The sequence below is a fragment of the Gadus chalcogrammus genome, chromosome 7, assembly GCF_026213295.1.
Source record: "Gadus chalcogrammus isolate NIFS_2021 chromosome 7, NIFS_Gcha_1.0, whole genome shotgun sequence".
Taxonomy (NCBI): Eukaryota; Metazoa; Chordata; class Actinopteri; order Gadiformes; family Gadidae; genus Gadus; species Gadus chalcogrammus.
In genome coordinates, this window is record NC_079418.1 from 29,194,137 (window position 1) to 29,211,003 (window position 16,867).

The following is a 16,867-nucleotide window of genomic DNA, read 5'->3' on the forward strand; positions in this document are numbered from 1 at the left end:
CCAGCACAGTAACTCTCCTAAATGATCGCTTGGCCACTCGTTAGGCTTTCAGCTGTAAAGCCACGGGAAGGGATGAGCTACATTCTACCAACACGGAATTACATTTCAGAGCATTCATGAATCAGACAACATACTTAAGAATCGTGCTGTATGATAGTAATGTAGCAATACTGGTATTGTCCAATCTATGCGTATCCTATTCAGTTATGCTAGATAACATGGAAATAGCTGATATTATATAGGTTATTGTGACCCACTAAGCTGCATGGGTGGAGCATCTATACAGTTATGTGCTCTGCTCAGAGTCCAGCGTGGCAGCCAATCAGGACTCCTTATTTCTTCCTGCCTTATGTGTGTTATCAAAATGAACCCCCGAAGGTCACTGCCATGGACTGACACTAGAGACATCGACCATAGCACAGAGGGTCTCTTGGACTCAAGTTAACTAAAGCCTTCCCTCAATTAGTATTCACTAAAATTGTTCACAGTATTTAACAGTAAATTCTGCAACATGCACCGTTTCATCTTGGTTTAAGGTTGTGCAGTGGCCATTTGCAGCACAAATCCAGGAAGAGCTATCTTTATCTTTTTTGCTTTTCTTTCTTTCCTCTTTCTCTCTTTCAGGGCCAAGGTGAAGGACAAGATCCAGCTGATCAACAACATGCTGGACCAGGTCAACGAGATGATCATTGGCGGAGGCATGGCCTTCACCTTCCTCAAAGTCCTGAACAACATGGAGGTGAGGCTGCACTAGTGCTCCCAACTTTATTCATCTCACATTAATAACTGAACAATGGAGAAGAAATATTTTTTTTTTCCTTTTCAGTTTTACTGAATTTAAATCCTTTCAACATAATGGATTGAATTTATATAGCGCTTTTCTAGACACTCAAAGACGCTTTTACAGTGAAAGGGGACCTCACAAACCACCACCAGTATGTAGCACCCACTTGGGTGATGCACGGCAGCCAATCTGCGCCAGAACGCTCACCACACACCAGCTTGAGGTGGAGGGTGAGGGAATTAATGAGTCAGCCAATTATACAGGAGGATGATTAGGGGGCCAGATTGAATGAGCCTGGTTGGGCCAGGACACACAACATGGTGGTATTGAAGAGGTATTGTCTTTATTATCTTTAGGCGTGCAGTCTTTCCCAACTTTGTGGAAAGTTGTATTTTATGGTTAAACAGACTACTAACCTCAACTGATATCACTGTATGGGGAACCAGAAGCTCATTGCAAAACCCAAAAACCTGTCTAAGGAATTTCTATTGTATAAATAGTCTGATAAGTCCAGGGGTGGACTGGCCATCTGGCATACCGGGCATCGTCCCGGTGGGCCGTTGACCCAATGTGGGCCGGTCCGGTCCGCTATGTTTTGTTTTTTTCTCTCTCTCTAAATTTCCTCCAATTAGGCCGGCCAATTGGCTACAGAGGGCTAGCAGTGTGTGGCCAGCATCGCACAGATTATTGGTCTATGTTTGTCATTGTCAATCAATCATGGGCTGCAGGCTCAGAGAGCCCTGACAGTGCTGTCAATCACAACACAAACCAGGGTGGGCGGGACCCCATGGCCTGGGCCGGAGTCGTGGGAGTCCGCGACTCCCACGAGTAAGTAATTCATGTCTTAGACTTTTTCTCGCAGCTACAGATAAAAAAAAAATTCTCTATTTATGGTTTCACAATGACTGAGTCACAGTTTAAACAAATGCGTTTCAGCTCTAAAGCTGCTACTGTCTGTAATATGTTTCTATTCAGATTATTTGTCAGGATATTTTTTTATTATTGTCCGAGTCTGGTTTTAACTAATGCTGGGCTTACACAAAAAGATTTTCCCATTCACAGACTAAAGACTGCAAGAGAGAAATTAGCGTTGGATCAAGTGTGATATTTAACAAGCGTTTTGTAGCTATGTAGATATGGGGGATGGAGATGCAGCGACCACAGGATGTCTGTTAACTTCCTGTTCAGGTTTCACACCTTTCTTGTCAACAGCACAAGAGACACAAATAGCAATTTGCACTGCTATTTGCAGTGCAAATAGCAGGATGTATGTACTTGATTAAATCGTTTTAATAAAGTACATACAGGGTTCTTCCCGTTTGTCTGGTCCCACCCCTAGTGCTGATAATGTAGTGGGCTGGTCTGGACAGAAAATGCCAGGGCTGAATTTTTGTCCCAGTCCACCCCTGGATAAGTCAGACGGCGTTTCATACCTAAAGGCGCAATGTGTAACGTCTCAACCAGCTCGTAGCTTAAAAAACTGGGCCTATTAGTAGTCAGTGCTGATCGATAGTGATTTCGATACTGTTATCAATAAAATCCAATCCCATAACCGGGATGACACTTAAAAACTGGTGTCAAAAAAATCGTATTTAGCATTGTGTAGCATCTTAGCCAAGCTATCTTTGCTGTGTACGGGGAATGGGTTAACCTAGCATTTCTTATTGCTTGACACTTGGTTCTATGAACATCCTTACTGTACAGACAGCCATATATTTTTTTCGCTTTCTTATGACAAACTGACATATTGTGCATCTGCTAAATGCCCTTAATGTAAATGGGATCTGTCTTAGGCTTTGGTGAGTTGTAGGCTAGCCTGTACCATTTTTTTTTTTTACAGATTTATTTTTTATTATCGACTCTCCCTAAACCCTTCCCTCACCCAACCCAGTCGGCCGAGCTGTGCTAGCTCACATCACCTTGGTGCACAGCCAGTTGAAGTGGACAGAACTCTGTTGTTTAACTCTTAAAGTTTCCTCACCGTGAACTGGGTGGGCCTCCATCCTCTAAATTGCCACTTCTGTGGCCTAGAGAGCTGAGTTATGAATAGTCTCCTCCTCCTCTCTGTCAGATCGGCACGTCTCTCTACGACGAGGAGGGTGCCAAGATCGTCAAGGACCTGATGGCCAAGGCGGAGAAGAACGGCGTCAAGATCAACCTGCCCGTCGACTTCGTCACCGCCGACAATTTCGACCAGAACGCCACCAAGGGAACGGCGACCGTGGCGGCCGGCATCCCGGCAGGCTGGATGGTGAGGGCGCCGTACGCCTCCGTTAGCCAGACAGAACCTCCGTCAGCCAGACAGAACCTCCGTCAGCCAGACAGAACCTCCGTCAGCCGGACAGAACCTCCGTCTGGGGTCCCTTTACGGCACCGGTCCATCAGTTTGAACCTAGTGGACCCAACGTGCACACGCTCGTATTGAACCGGTGTCCAAGTGGACCCAACGTGCACATGCTCGTATTGAACCGGTGTGCTAGTGGACCCAACGTGCACATGCTCGTATTGAACCGGTGTCTTAGTGGACCCAACGTGCACATGCTCGTATTGAACCGGTGTCCTAGTGGACCCAACGTGCACATGCTCGTATTGAACCGGTGTCCTAGTGGACCCAACGTGCACATGCTCGTATTGAACCGGTGTCCAAGTGGACCCAACGTGCACATGCTCGTATTGAACCGGTGTGCCAGTGGACCCAACGTGCACATGCTCGTATTGAACCGGTGTCTTAGTGGACCCAACGTGCACATGCTCGTATTGAACCGGTGTCCTAGTGGACCCAACGTGCACATGCTCGTATTGAACCGGTGTCTTAGTGGACCCAACGTGCACATGCTCGTATTGAACCGGTGTCTTAGTGGACACAACGTGCACATGCTCGTATTGAACCGGTGTCTTAATGGACACAACGTGCACATGTCGCCTGTGTGTTCAAACATGACGCAAATCCATGCCTATAAAATGTGGGTTTGATAAGCGAAAGTAATACACCCTCTACCTTTTTTATTTTATACTTTTTAACACTTCAAAACTCTCGGGTCTTATTGTCTTGACTATTTTATAGTTTCTATAAAATATTGTCTTATAGAAACTATAATATCTTTAAAGGATTTGAATCCTCTTAACACAGGGCCGTGAACACATGTCAGTGACCCGAAAACACTTATCTCACCGTTGCCCTCTGACACCCCAGGGTTTGGACTGCGGGCCGGAGACCTCCAAGCTCTTCGCTGAGGCTGTGGGCCGCGCCAAGCAGATCGTGTGGAACGGCCCCGTGGGCGTGTTCGAGTGGGACGCCTTCGCCAACGGCACCAAGAACATGATGGACAAGGTGGTGGAGGTCACCAAGACGGGCTGCATCACCATCATCGGTAGGGGAAGGACCCTCCCTTCTGCTCCCCACCTCCGTGTCCTGTTTTAAGTTCTGGTTCTGTTTCTTTCCCTCTCTTTGGACTCATCTCACCATCTGTCGGTCTCCCCTGCACGATTATAACGCCCCTATTTTGAGTCCTTTTTTTTTAAGGTGGTGGACACCATAAATCTGTTATGTAAAAAGCCAGGCCACTCTCATTATTACTGATGGTTCCTATTCGCTGCTTTTCGGACTTCAAGGAAGTACAAACCACACTAAACGGAAAATGGGTGGGGGGAGGGGATCTAGACCACACGCCTTCAATCCTGAGTCTTTCCAAGACTCGAGACTAGAGTGGAGATCTGACATGCATACTATTTGACACCTTCAGAGTAGAAGCTTCTCTGTAGGGTAGTAGTATCAGATACTTCCCTGTGTGACATTTTATGTTTATTTAGCATTGTTAGATCCCGTGGTCCATCACTTTAAGTAGCAATATTCAAACTCGGCTGGAATTATCTGCCTGTACGGCCAGGACACTATTGGCCTACACCGTGTATCTACGGCGTGTTCCTTCGGTGCCCCTTAAGGCCCAGGCCCGTCATTCCAAGCTGATCGGTTTCCTCTCCGTGTGTTCTCGCTCTCGTCCAGGTGGGGGCGACACTGCCACCTGCTGCGCCAAATGGAACACGGAGGACAAGGTCAGCCACGTCAGCACCGGGGGCGGAGCCAGCCTGGAGCTGTTGGAGGGTGAGTACTGGCCGACGGCCACCTTAGGCAAAGCTGTTATCTTTTTTTTTTCCCAGGAGCCTTTGCAAAAGAGTGATGCTTGGAGGTGAAGATGGTTCTAGTCCCCCATACAGCCGGCTGTATGGCCGCCATATACTTGTAAAGTAAATCTAAATTGGCGCGTTCACACACACTGGGAAACCGGTGCGATGTGGTCGCAGTGAGATTAAACGCAATCATTCACGCAGTACTGGTGACGAATTGCAGGCAGTGTATCGTATAGGGCGGGATTTGGGCGCACCCTGCGAGCACTGCAGCAATCGAAGCCCAAGGCATTGGTCGTAAACCTGCCTCTTTGTCTGTGTGAACGCTCATCATTACGATTTTTGTTTTGGGTAAATCAGGGCTTCACTCTGCTGCGTGCTTGTGTAACTTCCAACATCATAGGTGTCCCATCCGGCTAGTGTTGACCCCTACCTTGCCCTCTCTCTTTCCATCCTCCAGGTAAGGTTCTCCCAGGTGTGGAGGCCCTGAGCAGTGCCTAAACACCCCCCCCCCCCCGAGTCGATCCGGGAGAGGGGGTGCGGCGACGGGAACCGTTTTCTCTTCCACATGGAGAGGGGCTGTAACTCCAACCATCTCCTCTGCCCCCCTGAGGAAGACTCTCCCGTTGTCTCTTGTCTCTTCGTTCACTGAGCCTCGCTAGCTAGCAGTGTCTTCAACTTAACCGGTCACTTCGTCTTGAATCCTGTCTGTAGTCTTCCTCGCGCCCCCCCCCCCCCCCCCCCCCCCCCCCCTTGTTGAAATGCTGGTGAAAAACCGAAGTGTGTCGTGACGCCATCTTAAGACTCAATGGCGGAATGAGGGGGTGTTTTAAGACCTGGGAGACTTTAGGACCTTTCAAGATGATGTTAAGTGTGTTAAGACGGCCTTCGACCACCAAACAGACACGCACCTCACACATGCCACATCCAGGTGAAGTTGGGTTCAGATCTCGTGTTAAACTACTGTATGAGCAGCTGAAATACCATTGACACCCAACCAAAGCACCAATACCGTTTTCTTGTTTTGTTTGTTCCCTACTCGTGCACTTTCCACATACAACGCAGTGTTAGAGGCAGGTGTTGATTGGTCATTTGGAGCTGTTCACTCTCACGGAGAGATCTGAACCCTAAGTTCCCTGCACTTATAATTGTGTGATTGTGTGTACTACCTTGCGTGTGTGCATCTGTTTTGTGTGAATCAGTGTCTAGCTTGGCTTTGCCTTAGAGAACACATAACTGCGCCCTCATCATTGATATCTAATACACCTGGTTATTATTATGCAACGGTTTGGTTGTTTTTCACACATTATTTCTCCTTGTCAACAGCTCTGTAACCAATCTCTGTCCCTGGCCCCTATTGGATAGTTGGATGTTTATTTTGGGCAAATCAAAAGAGGGCGCAATCTCCGACTGGTATGCAACCTTGAGCTAAGATGTAGTTGTGGGAAATAAAAAAAGAAAAATGTTCTGTAAAACTCATTCCCTCTCCTGGAAGTTATTTTCTTAGCTTATGCATGTATACTTGTGACGATTTGTTTGCTTTATGAACTTACAAACTAACTGGCTAGGTGGTATTGGTAAGTCTTCAAGTCTAATCAGGAAAACGGTTAAAAGGGGAGACTGGATTACACAATATATATATATATATATATATATATATAATATATATATATAATATATATTAATATATATATATATATAATCTATAATATATATATATATATTATATATATATATATATATTATATATATATATATATATAATATATTATATATATATATATATTAATATATATATATAATGCACACCACGTAAGGCCCAATCCCATTTCTATCCCTTACCCCTTCAAAACAAGGGGGAGGGGGAAGGGGTAGAAATGGGATTGGGCCTAAGTGTTAAGGCCTCCACATGACCAGACTTGTTTGTGTTGAAGTGGATCTATTGTTCCATTACTTTACTGGTGGATTTAATGAGGGCCTATTCTCAAGCTACATCCTAGAAACGGTAGCCTTGGTATCTGGACTGGTCTCAGGGGGGGCATACATAGCAGGTTGGTTTATTTTCCAACAATCTGCAAGGTCTCCCATTCATAATATTCTCATTCAAGCCCACCCTGGACCACAAAGGCTTTTTTGATACCAGAATGTTGCTATGAATCCGCCAAATATTGACGACAATAATTAGGGTATAGAACATGGATTAAATTAATCAAGTTTTGAAATAAATGTATAAAGTCCCTTTAGCTGAGATATACAAATAGACAGTGTTTATCAACAGGGTCATAAAATAGGTGGAACACAGAAGGACGGTTTGTTGCCTGGTGGGGAAATAAACACTTTGGAAATAATCTGGTTGTCTTCTGCGCAAAAACTCCACTACCCATAATGCACCAGAAGGTTGCCGTGTCTTGTCGTGTTCCGCCCTCACCTGGCGAGGTGCTGCTGTGCGGCGTCCTCGCCTCTATATGCGTGGAAGAACAAAACTTTCTTAAGACATTTTAAACTAATGAAAAGGTGAGTCTGCCTATTTCTTTGACTCGGCCACCTAATCCCAGGAGCGGCGCTTAGATCACGTTACAATGTCGACTCTTTCAGCACGTGTTGGATAGCCTACATCTGCTCCAAGTAGCATTTGTCTTCACTTTGTGCGTAAAGTGTTCCCCGCGGCTACCAAGTGTGCGCCCACATTTTCTGCAAACCTCGTACATCTTATGTCGACGCACTACAAGTCAACCTAGTTAAGACATGTGACCTGCCGCAATCTGCATGACAGAAGTTAAATTGGCAAAAATCAACACTTCATTACACTTAGCAGTCCCTGCATCACTACTGGTTGTAGGTTAGCCTACATCCAGAGATCGGGACTGCAGCTCGGTTGGGACGTTTCTCTTAACATGGAGGCTACTGTATGAAGTGATTGGGGCATCTGAAGAAAACCGAATAGCAACATGACAATGATCTACATCGAGCATTGGAGTCCAGAGGAGGTCGCTGGGTGGATTCGCCACATCGGTCTGTCGGATTGTGCGGACAGCTTTCTAGGTAAGTCTCCGGTGGAGCCAGGCAGGCGCTCCAGGTGCCCAAGTACGAGATCCCATTCGCATTTGACATGTTTGGGATTACCTTCAGAGGTGGTGCAGCATGCACCTCTCAACATGTGGGAGGGGGCAAAGCTTCTGGGTCCGCATGCAGTTCCTCTCTGTACCGCATAATGATGCTCTTGTGCTACTTTTTTCGTTTTGAATCACGTCCTCAAATTGTGTGCTGTGTCAATAGTAATTTTAGACTGATTGGGCCATATACATTTTATAACGCGCGAACCTAAATGACGTGTGACACTGACAACAGCCCCGATGCAGAGATGAACTGAACTTGTTCTGCCTTCACAGAGAAAGGGTCACGGGCTTGGATCTGCTGGAGATCACTGAATCCATGCTGGGTACGTTTTTGACTTTTTTATTACTTTACCACTGGAATAGTGTCGGATATTGTTGATGTTGTCCTATTGGTTCATAGTTTATTTACATGACTGAATGCAATGTGGTTCAGATGTAGGCATTAGCCTACTACACGACTGATATTAATCGTACTGTTTTAAATGCAGCTTATGTGACGATAAAGATCCTAATTATGCAGATGTAGGCCTACTGTATGCTCCATTTCCATTCGTGCATATGCATATAATTTATCATATAGATAATGTCGTTATATATGCCAACCTTAATGATGATGCATTGAGTGTTGAATCTTCCTGGCTGCTGTGAACTAATAAAATATCTAATTATCCCCGAATGTGTATAGCCTACATGTATTTTATAGTTTTAATGTTTGTTACTGGTCATTTATTACGCTTTTGAAGTAAAGCATCGGGCAGACTTCAGATGGGCTGGGCCTGCAAAGGCGACGTGCAGGGATCCGAGTACTATACGACCTCAGACAGACGGATCAGGCTCCGTGCACTCCGATATCCTAATTATTGTGTTTCCTATATAATGGTGTGACTTTGGTAGGATGACAACAATGACAACCCCGATGACGCTTATGGCCTCATCTATCCCTAAACAATGTTCCCGGAGACCCCCCTCAGGTGACCCCAACAGGCGCATCTGGAGACAGATGTGATCGCACGTTTTACATGATCAAAGTCTCTGCCGGTGCGGTTATCGAGCGACGCAGCGCAAATAGTTAATTTCCTCCACTAATATGGTCCCTCTCTATCAGCTGAGCGTTGTTCTGTGTGCAGATCGCAACAGACGCGCATCTGTTGGGTGGCTGGTTGCGGCGCCCTGGTTTAGTCTCAGTCAATGCCTCGGTGGATGGCCGACCGTTTCTCCCCGACGCACAAAAGCTCTTTTTGTTTCTTTCTCTTTTTTTCTTTTTTTGTTCCGTGCTGAGCGACGGTCCCAAAAGCCAACAGAAAGGCCCGTCGAAGTGGCCGTCTTCCCTTTGGTGCAGGGGAAGGAGGGATTTTCAGCCCGAGAAGTTTCAAAAACTCCTCTACTTTCCAATAAAAGGGGAGGGGGGGACTCTTTCCTTCACCCTGTGCTGGGTCTCTGCTGGGTCTCTGCCGGGTCTCTGCGGTCCACGGAAAGGGGGCCGTTCTTCGCCGCATTCCTTTCATAGCGCAGTCCCAGTAGAGAGCAGACCTCCACTTTTTCCCCCTGCCGCCTTTTTAATAACTATGAAGTCAGGAGAGACGTGCGGATACTTTATGGCGAACCACAAACGCAACTCGCCATCCGTCCGTCCGATCAAAAGCGCCATCGGCGCAACGCAAGTGAACTTTGTGGGACATTAAGTGCATTAATACTTGGACATGGAAACGAGCGAGTAACGGGGAGCCATTCCACCGGACGTCGGTATAAAGGTAGGTCTATAGGAGCCGAGACTTTGTTTCACTCAAACGAGGTCATTTTAACATCTCACCTTTTTTCTTTTCTTCTGTAACCAATCCGGATTGAGGCAAGAAATAACGTGATACTGCCAGATACGCGAGTCAACGTCGCTATAAAACGTCAAAAGGTTGTTCAACTTGGCAGTGATTTTACTCGGTTGGCAGATGCGAGTGAATGTTTTCCAGGACTCTATTTGGCAGCTGGCTTTGTCCCTTCCCCGTGTGTCCTGTCTTACCATGCACTGCATAGTGTGCTACCTGGATTTGCACGCTTGTTGCAGTGTCAAGAATGTTCAGTGGTCAGAGTGAATTTTTGTTGTAATAACGCATTTATAATGTTTTTGGCTAATTCCTTATTGTTGTACTATTATTTATTCATTATTATTGCGTGTGTCTGAGTGAGATTGAGGTTTGGTGTTTGTTTTTTGGCATGTAAATCGCCATATTTCGGCCTGAGTAGTTTCAAGCCCTTATTTGTCACGTTAAGTGGTTCATTCCCAGTGTATAATTCCCAGTGTATAATTGTGTGAGCAGACCCCAGAGTTTTGATGTCTAATGGAATGTTGCGCAAGGGAAATCCCTGGTCATGTGACCCCAATGCCGTGCACATATCCAAACACAACACTTTTTCCAAAACAAGAGCCAGGCATAGCTTTGGGCAAGGACCATAATGATTTGGCCAACAACGGATAATCATCTTGGATTGGTTAATCATTTTGTGTTTCATCCAGGGTTGTGGCATTGGAACTGAACCCCCTCAAACGTTATAACCTCTTTAAAGAGAATCATCTTTGACTCCAAAAAAGAATGACTTCCTTTTTTTAAGGGTTAGCCCAACTCTTCTCAATCGCTTTGATCCTCGGTGGTGATGGTTCACATTGTGTGGCGAAGGCTGCTTGATTTAATTGTTTGTAGCCTACTACTCAAACTGGTATGTGTGCATAGTGTTCAAACGGTAGTGGGTGAATCAGTGGCTTGCTGTCTGAGTCCAATTGGGAGAAGGATGCCGTGTGGGATTCAGTGAAGTTTATTAACTAGAGATGCCTACAAGGGTTGCAGCACAGACGCATACAGAAAGAGATGTACAAGTGTGTATGGATCGGAGGGAAGGTGTGTGTGTGTGTGTGTTGTGTGGTGTGTGTGTGTGGTGTGTGTGTGTGTGTGTGTGTGTGTGTGTGTGTTGTGTGTGTGTGTGTGTGTGTGTGTGTGTGTGTGTGTGTGTGCACTTCAGTCTCTATGATACAAGGCCCACTGCCAATGACTCAGAACCCAGGAATTCCTCTGATTGCTTCTCTCTCTCCCCCCCCCCCCTTCTCTCTCTCTCTATCCCCCTCTCTCACACACTTTGATTTGGGCCCTCAGTCCCTCTGGCATTCTGTTGTCATTTATGCTGTTGGTCCTTCTCTGACACGGTTGGTGAACTCAGACCATTCCCTCCTCCTTGTACTTGCTTTGGTAATGCAGTCCGTATGTCCTGACATCCACTATTTCCTCAGTGATTTAAGGGCCTGTTGGTGAGAATATAACCTTTGACCTCTCTATCATCATAGAATAAATCCCTGACAAGCCATCCAACTTGAGGTCAACCCTTGTCTTTCTCTTAGCCGTTCAATATCCTCTTCAGTCTTTTGTTGTTGCCTCTTGGCTAAAGTCCAACAGCATCGCTTTTATTGTCTGCCCTTGCTGTCGATCGTTGTCACGTGATGTAAAGGAAAATCCGGGCAATTATTCAATGTATGATATGTGGATATTTTTGGGAAAAATTGTTTTGCATTTAGTGGTCAATGTTTAGTGAGTTCATTTCATCAAAAGTATCCAACATTCCTCCTTGGCAGATGACAACTGCATTGCAAACACGGAAGCAATTTAGCTGCGTGTATACAATTATTTTCTATAATTTATTAGTATTATATTATTTAGTACATTTGTATGCTTGTATTACAAAATATTTACATGTTCATAAATCCATGCAGGCTTAAGAATTTCACACGTGTGTTGTCACTCACCGACGGTGTTGCTCATTTGCTCATTGATTATTATATCAGGTTGTGTCATCGACAATGCAAAGGTGTTCGAATCTGTCCTCTGTGTTTCAAAAAAACACCGGAATCTGATCCCAACGGTTTACTCTAGGTCATTTTTGTTTCAAGTCTGACTGGCAATCTGTCGCTGTCGCTTAACTAAATATCTGATGCAGGCTATATCATCGGGTCACGTGATCATTTGACCTACCTTGATCTAGACGTCCCTTTTAACTAAGGAGACATCAATATGCTTCACACGAAGAACCCTCTCCTTACCACTGGTTATTGACAGGAGACTCAGATGAGTCATGTGATGCAATGAGCTATCCTAAATGCTGAGCCAATGCCTGGAGAGCACTTTAGGAAACTTTTGTTCATGAGTAGGCCTCAGTAGATGGTTCGATGTAAGTCTGTCCAATTGTATGACATGTTGAAAGTTTTAAATGTCAAACTCCAATCCACTTGTTCAAAGGATTGACTGTTGTATCTAATAGTCTTCCTTCTTAATCAATTTGATAATTGTGTATATATATGTGTGTGTGTGACACTGTCAGCAATGTGTCGACCATCATCACAGCTTCCGGGCAGATGCTTTGTATTAAGTGTGTGTGTGTGTGTGTGTGTGTGTGTGTGTGTGTGTGTGTGTGTGTGTGTGTGTGTGTGGTGTGTGGTGTGTGTGTGTGTGTGTGTGTGTGTGTTTGGACTAATGACATCCCACATCATAGAGGGCAGGAGAGAAGCCAGATGTTTTGCAATGACAACCTGCTAGCTGATGTTTGGGATGGATCTGTTGACTGGTCCCCATGGCAACCCCAGCGTGGTGTTGTGTTGTGCGTCTGTTTCTTATTTGACCGGGGGAACGATGGTCCTCATATTGATCACCTGTCAAACTCGTTCATGTCTGCGCCAAGTGCAACGTCTTGCACACTCTCTTGGCACGGCCGGAGGGTAGTTTCCACAGGAACCCTCTTTTATTTGTTGTCGAAACCCAGTGGCGATGAGCTACAGCCCTGGACTGCTTTCTGCAGCCCCGCGGCATTCTGCTTACTCAGGGAGAACTTAACGACGCGATCCCTCGTCTGACTCTGGGCCGGGTAGTAACTGGCAGTAACGGGCAGTAACGGGCTCATGTCATGTGGGCCGTTGCCGCTGGGGGGGGGGGAAACGTATATCTCTTCATGCTCTGGCCTCCTGGGAACACGGAGATATGCACAGTAAATCATGTGGCCAGGACGCAGGGGTTATTATTTAAAAAGCTGCTTGCGGGAGGGAGGGTCAGGGGGGGGGGGGGGGGGGTGTCTTGGACTCAGAGTCTGTTCCTGCCTTTGGCCTGGTTCTATGGGCCCCGAGAGAGAGAGAGAGAGAGAGAGAGAGAGAGAGAGAGAGATAGATCGCGGGACAGAGAGGAGACACCGACCAAGTTTATTAATTTCATTAAAATAAACAACCACAACAAACAACGGCCAGAGTCAGAGCTCCACAGAGCCCCGGCGTTGTCTCCTTGGGAGAGCAGCGTCCAGCCTCACTGGCAGACGCACCGACGGACTCTCAATCGTCCCTTAAGCCGGCGCGGGGGATGGAACCCAGAGGAGCTAGGCCTCACGCGATAGGCTAGCCGGCCGCTTGAGATTATGCAGGCCCTGGGTGCTGATTGGCTGTCGTACCTGAGCAGGTGAGTCCCCCCCCCCCCTCCTGTTTCCTAGCTCCCTCCTCTGGGTTTCAATGATGAGCCCCGGGCCCAGACTACCCACAACGCAGTTCAGATCAAACATGTTCCCCAGAACAACACGACTCAGTGAAAAGAAGGACTAAAGTGGATTTCTTTCCCCTCACCCCTCTCTCTTTCTCCTCTTAATCAGTCACGTGTTTCAGCGGAACATGATCTCTCTCCACAATGAATCACCACAGCAGTGTGTGTGTGTGTGTGTGTGTGTGGTGTGTGTGTGTGTTGTGTGTGGTGTGTGTGTGTTGTGTGGTGTGTGTGTGTGTTGTGGTGTGTGTGTTGTGTGTGTGTGTGTTGGACAGCCCTGAAAAGACCCAACTGCAAGAAATCTAAGAGTTGGACAAGAGACTGGAGGAATGGAAGAGGGATGAAAAGACAGAGAGAGAGCAGATGTCTTCTGAGGCTCTTGGCTCGACTACCTTTTCCTCTGCTGAGAGAGATTTAGGGTTAGGGTCTCCTATGGGTTAGTTTTAGGGATGGTGTTTGGTTATTGGGTTGCTATGGGCTGGGTTTTAAGGTTAGGTTTTCCGTTTTAGGACTATGGTTTCCTATGGGATGGGTTTTAGGGTAAGGTTTTCAGTTTTAGGTTTATATAAGGGTGCCCTTTGGGTGTGGTTTTAGACGTAGGGGTTCCTATGGGATGGGTTTTAGTTTGAGGTTTTCAGTCTGCTTCCCATTTAACGGGTTTTGGGGTTTTGGTTTTTCGTTCTGAGGTTAGGGGTCCCTATAACCCATTAGTATTACCAAAGTATTACCCAAACCCTGTTTTGATGGATTGAGTTTGAGGGTTTAGTTAATAGTTCTAGTTTTGGGGTTAACATTCGGGTTACGCACCGCAGTGCCTGCATTTCAGAAGTATAGAAGCATAGGAATGTTCATGATAGTAATGGTGATTTGGTCATTGTTAAGTAATTAATCAAGAAATTATCATTGATCAATGATCATCAAATCGTCCATAAGTGGGGATAATGTTTGAAACTGCTTCAATGTTTCTCATGCGAAACGTGGTGAAATAGAGTTTTGATTAGCCTAGGGTAAGGTATATTTACATTTATTTAGGATTTACCCCTCATCATTGAAACCCAGCTAGCAACAAGCTACAGGTTGTCTGTGTTTACGAAGGCCTGTCAAGCTCATCATTGAAACCCAGGCTGAGTGTGAGCTAACAACAAGCTACGGGTTACCGCTCATCTTTGTAACCCAGGCTGATTATTAGTGCAACCCATAGCTTGTTGCTAGCTATCAGCCTGAGGCATGGGAACTTTTAGAGAGATACAGAGGGAAATCAGCCTTTTTTTTGGGCAACACACACACACACACACACACACACACACACACACACACACACACACACACACACACACACACACACACACACACACACATGTATATTTCCCCTCAGAAAGATAATTCTCCAGGAAGGAGAGGGGGCGTGGTTGAGCCGGTCGGTGGGACTCCAGCAGAATGAGAGCAGGGGGGTCGAGGGGGTTCTATTCCAGAATGGAATGTTGCATTTCCTGCTGGTGTCCGAACACACGTTTCTCGGTTTTCCCTTTACTTCCCTGTCCCCCTGTTCCTCTGGTCGGCGGCCCCGTTCCCCGTTCCCCGATTTGTCTTCTCTACCTTTCATGGCGGTTCCCCCTCGCAATTCCCACTTTTATTCTCTCTCTCTCTCTCTCTTCTCTAACTCCGTTTCACATTCCATTTCTCCTGCTCTCTTTCCTCTGACCTTCACTACAGTTTTCTTCCCTCTGCTTTTGCCCCCCTGTGTGTGTGTGTGTGTGTGTGTGTGTGTGTGTGTGTGTGTGTGTGTGTGTGTGTGTGTGTGTGTGTGTGTGGGTGTGTGTGTGTGTGTGTGCGTGCGTGCGTGCGTGCGTGCGTGCGTGCGTGCGTGCGTGCGTGCGTGCGTGCGTGCGTGCGTGCGTGCGTGCGTGCGTGCGTGCGTGCGTGCGCGCGTGCGCGCGTGCGCGCGCGCTCGTGTTTATCATTTGTCTTTCTCCTCTGACAGCTCTACTCCGGCCTGTTCTGCTTCCTGCTTTGCTCTTTTTTAATTCCCTCTTCAGACGGGACGTCCCAGGAGTGTGGACAATGAGCCGTAGCTCGACACCATTACGCCAGCATTGAGGTGGACCGATGATAAGTAACAGATCGGAAAAAAGCCGCTTTATCCGAAGGTCGCTTATGCTATCATCTTATGCATCCCTCGCTCTTTCTGTGAGTTGAGGGGCTGATTCACCCTCTTTATTCTGTTACGATGACATGATAGTTAGGGCTTGGTGGTTGCAGGTGTCTTCTTGCTTCACGGCCAGGGTTTCTTAGCATAATGTTTTGAAATGGCCACCGACCAAATATGAGTAGTACTGACGGTATAAGCAGCGAACGTTCCGTTCCATGTTGTTAATTTATGAATGCCTTAAGGGGTAGTAGTGGTCTGCATGCTCCCCTTCCATGGCCACATCTCTGGCATATCCAAGGTGTGAAAGGGTCGTCACGGTGATCCCACGGTGAGTCCGGAACACTGTAGTGTGGGTGTGTGTGTGTGTGTGTGTGTGTGTGTGTGTGTGTGTGTGTGTGTGTGGTGTGTGTTGTGTTGTGTGTTGTGTTGTGTGTGTGTGTGTGTGTGGGTGTGTGTGTGTGTGTGTGGAGGATGGAGAGTGTGATGGCTAATTAAAGGAATCTCTCCCTGGCCGCCAAGACTGTTAGTTCTGACTAAATGGTTTCATGGGGGACGAGGGTGGCAGCTGGTCCCGACACCCCAGAAGCGCTAAACGGTCGAAGCCCTCGTCCTCCGCAACCGCCTGCAACACGACGCGTTCAGTAGGTCAGAGGTCGTCATATTCATGGTGCATAACGGCTTTCGGTCCCTGAATGTGAAGCAAGAAGAATACCATGGTTGCCATGATGCAAAATGAATGATTGAGGGCCAACATGGCATTTTATTTTTACATCCCACTATTTGGTTTGAAATAATCTAGCGGTATGTGATCCCCATGCTTGTTCCCAGAATGGGGCAGGTTTCAAGTGATGGGTATGTACTGACAGAGTGCCTTTGAGCAATCTTCCTTTGTCCAACGTGTACAGGTTGGACAAAGGACGTCCGGTGTCGGTGACGTCCGGAGTGTCATAGCGTTTGTGGTCGCTGTCTCAAACCAGTAACACAAACAGACCAGTATACAAACAGACCAGTATCCCAGTTGCGTAACCTAACCCAGGAACAACCCCTGTGGAATCAGCCGATTACGTAGGCTTCCCTTCCCCTTCCCGGAGTCAGAATGCATCCCCTCATGCATTCATATCTCTTTCACTTTGTTGTTGCT

At 46.7% G+C, this 16,867-nt stretch overlaps 2 protein-coding genes across 4 annotated transcripts in view; both read left to right on the forward strand.

Annotated features, from left to right (window-relative positions):
- The window catches only part of LOC130386123 (phosphoglycerate kinase 1-like), a 6,385-nt gene extending 172 nt beyond the window's left edge, over positions 1–6,213 (forward strand). The window contains exons 2-6 of the mRNA XM_056594901.1: positions 546–739; positions 2,856–3,035; positions 3,978–4,155; positions 4,788–4,886; positions 5,370–6,213. Coding sequence (XP_056450876.1) covers positions 546–739; positions 2,856–3,035; positions 3,978–4,155; positions 4,788–4,886; positions 5,370–5,410 — 692 coding nt within the window. The 3' untranslated portion in view covers positions 5,411–6,213. The remainder of the gene's footprint in view (positions 1–545; positions 740–2,855; positions 3,036–3,977; positions 4,156–4,787; positions 4,887–5,369) is intronic.
- Positions 6,214–8,077: 1,864 nt separating this feature from the next.
- LOC130386533 (angiomotin-like) overlaps positions 8,078–16,867 on the forward strand; it is a 34,406-nt gene continuing 25,616 nt past the window's right edge. For 2 of the 3 annotated variants that reach the window (XM_056595496.1, XM_056595497.1), the window contains exon 1: positions 8,078–8,348. In XM_056595496.1, coding sequence (XP_056451471.1) covers positions 8,342–8,348 — 7 coding nt within the window. In that variant the 5' untranslated portion in view covers positions 8,078–8,341. Of the gene's footprint in view, positions 8,349–9,548; positions 9,777–16,867 lie in introns of those variants that run through there. The other variant, XM_056595499.1, reaches the window with a different exon arrangement.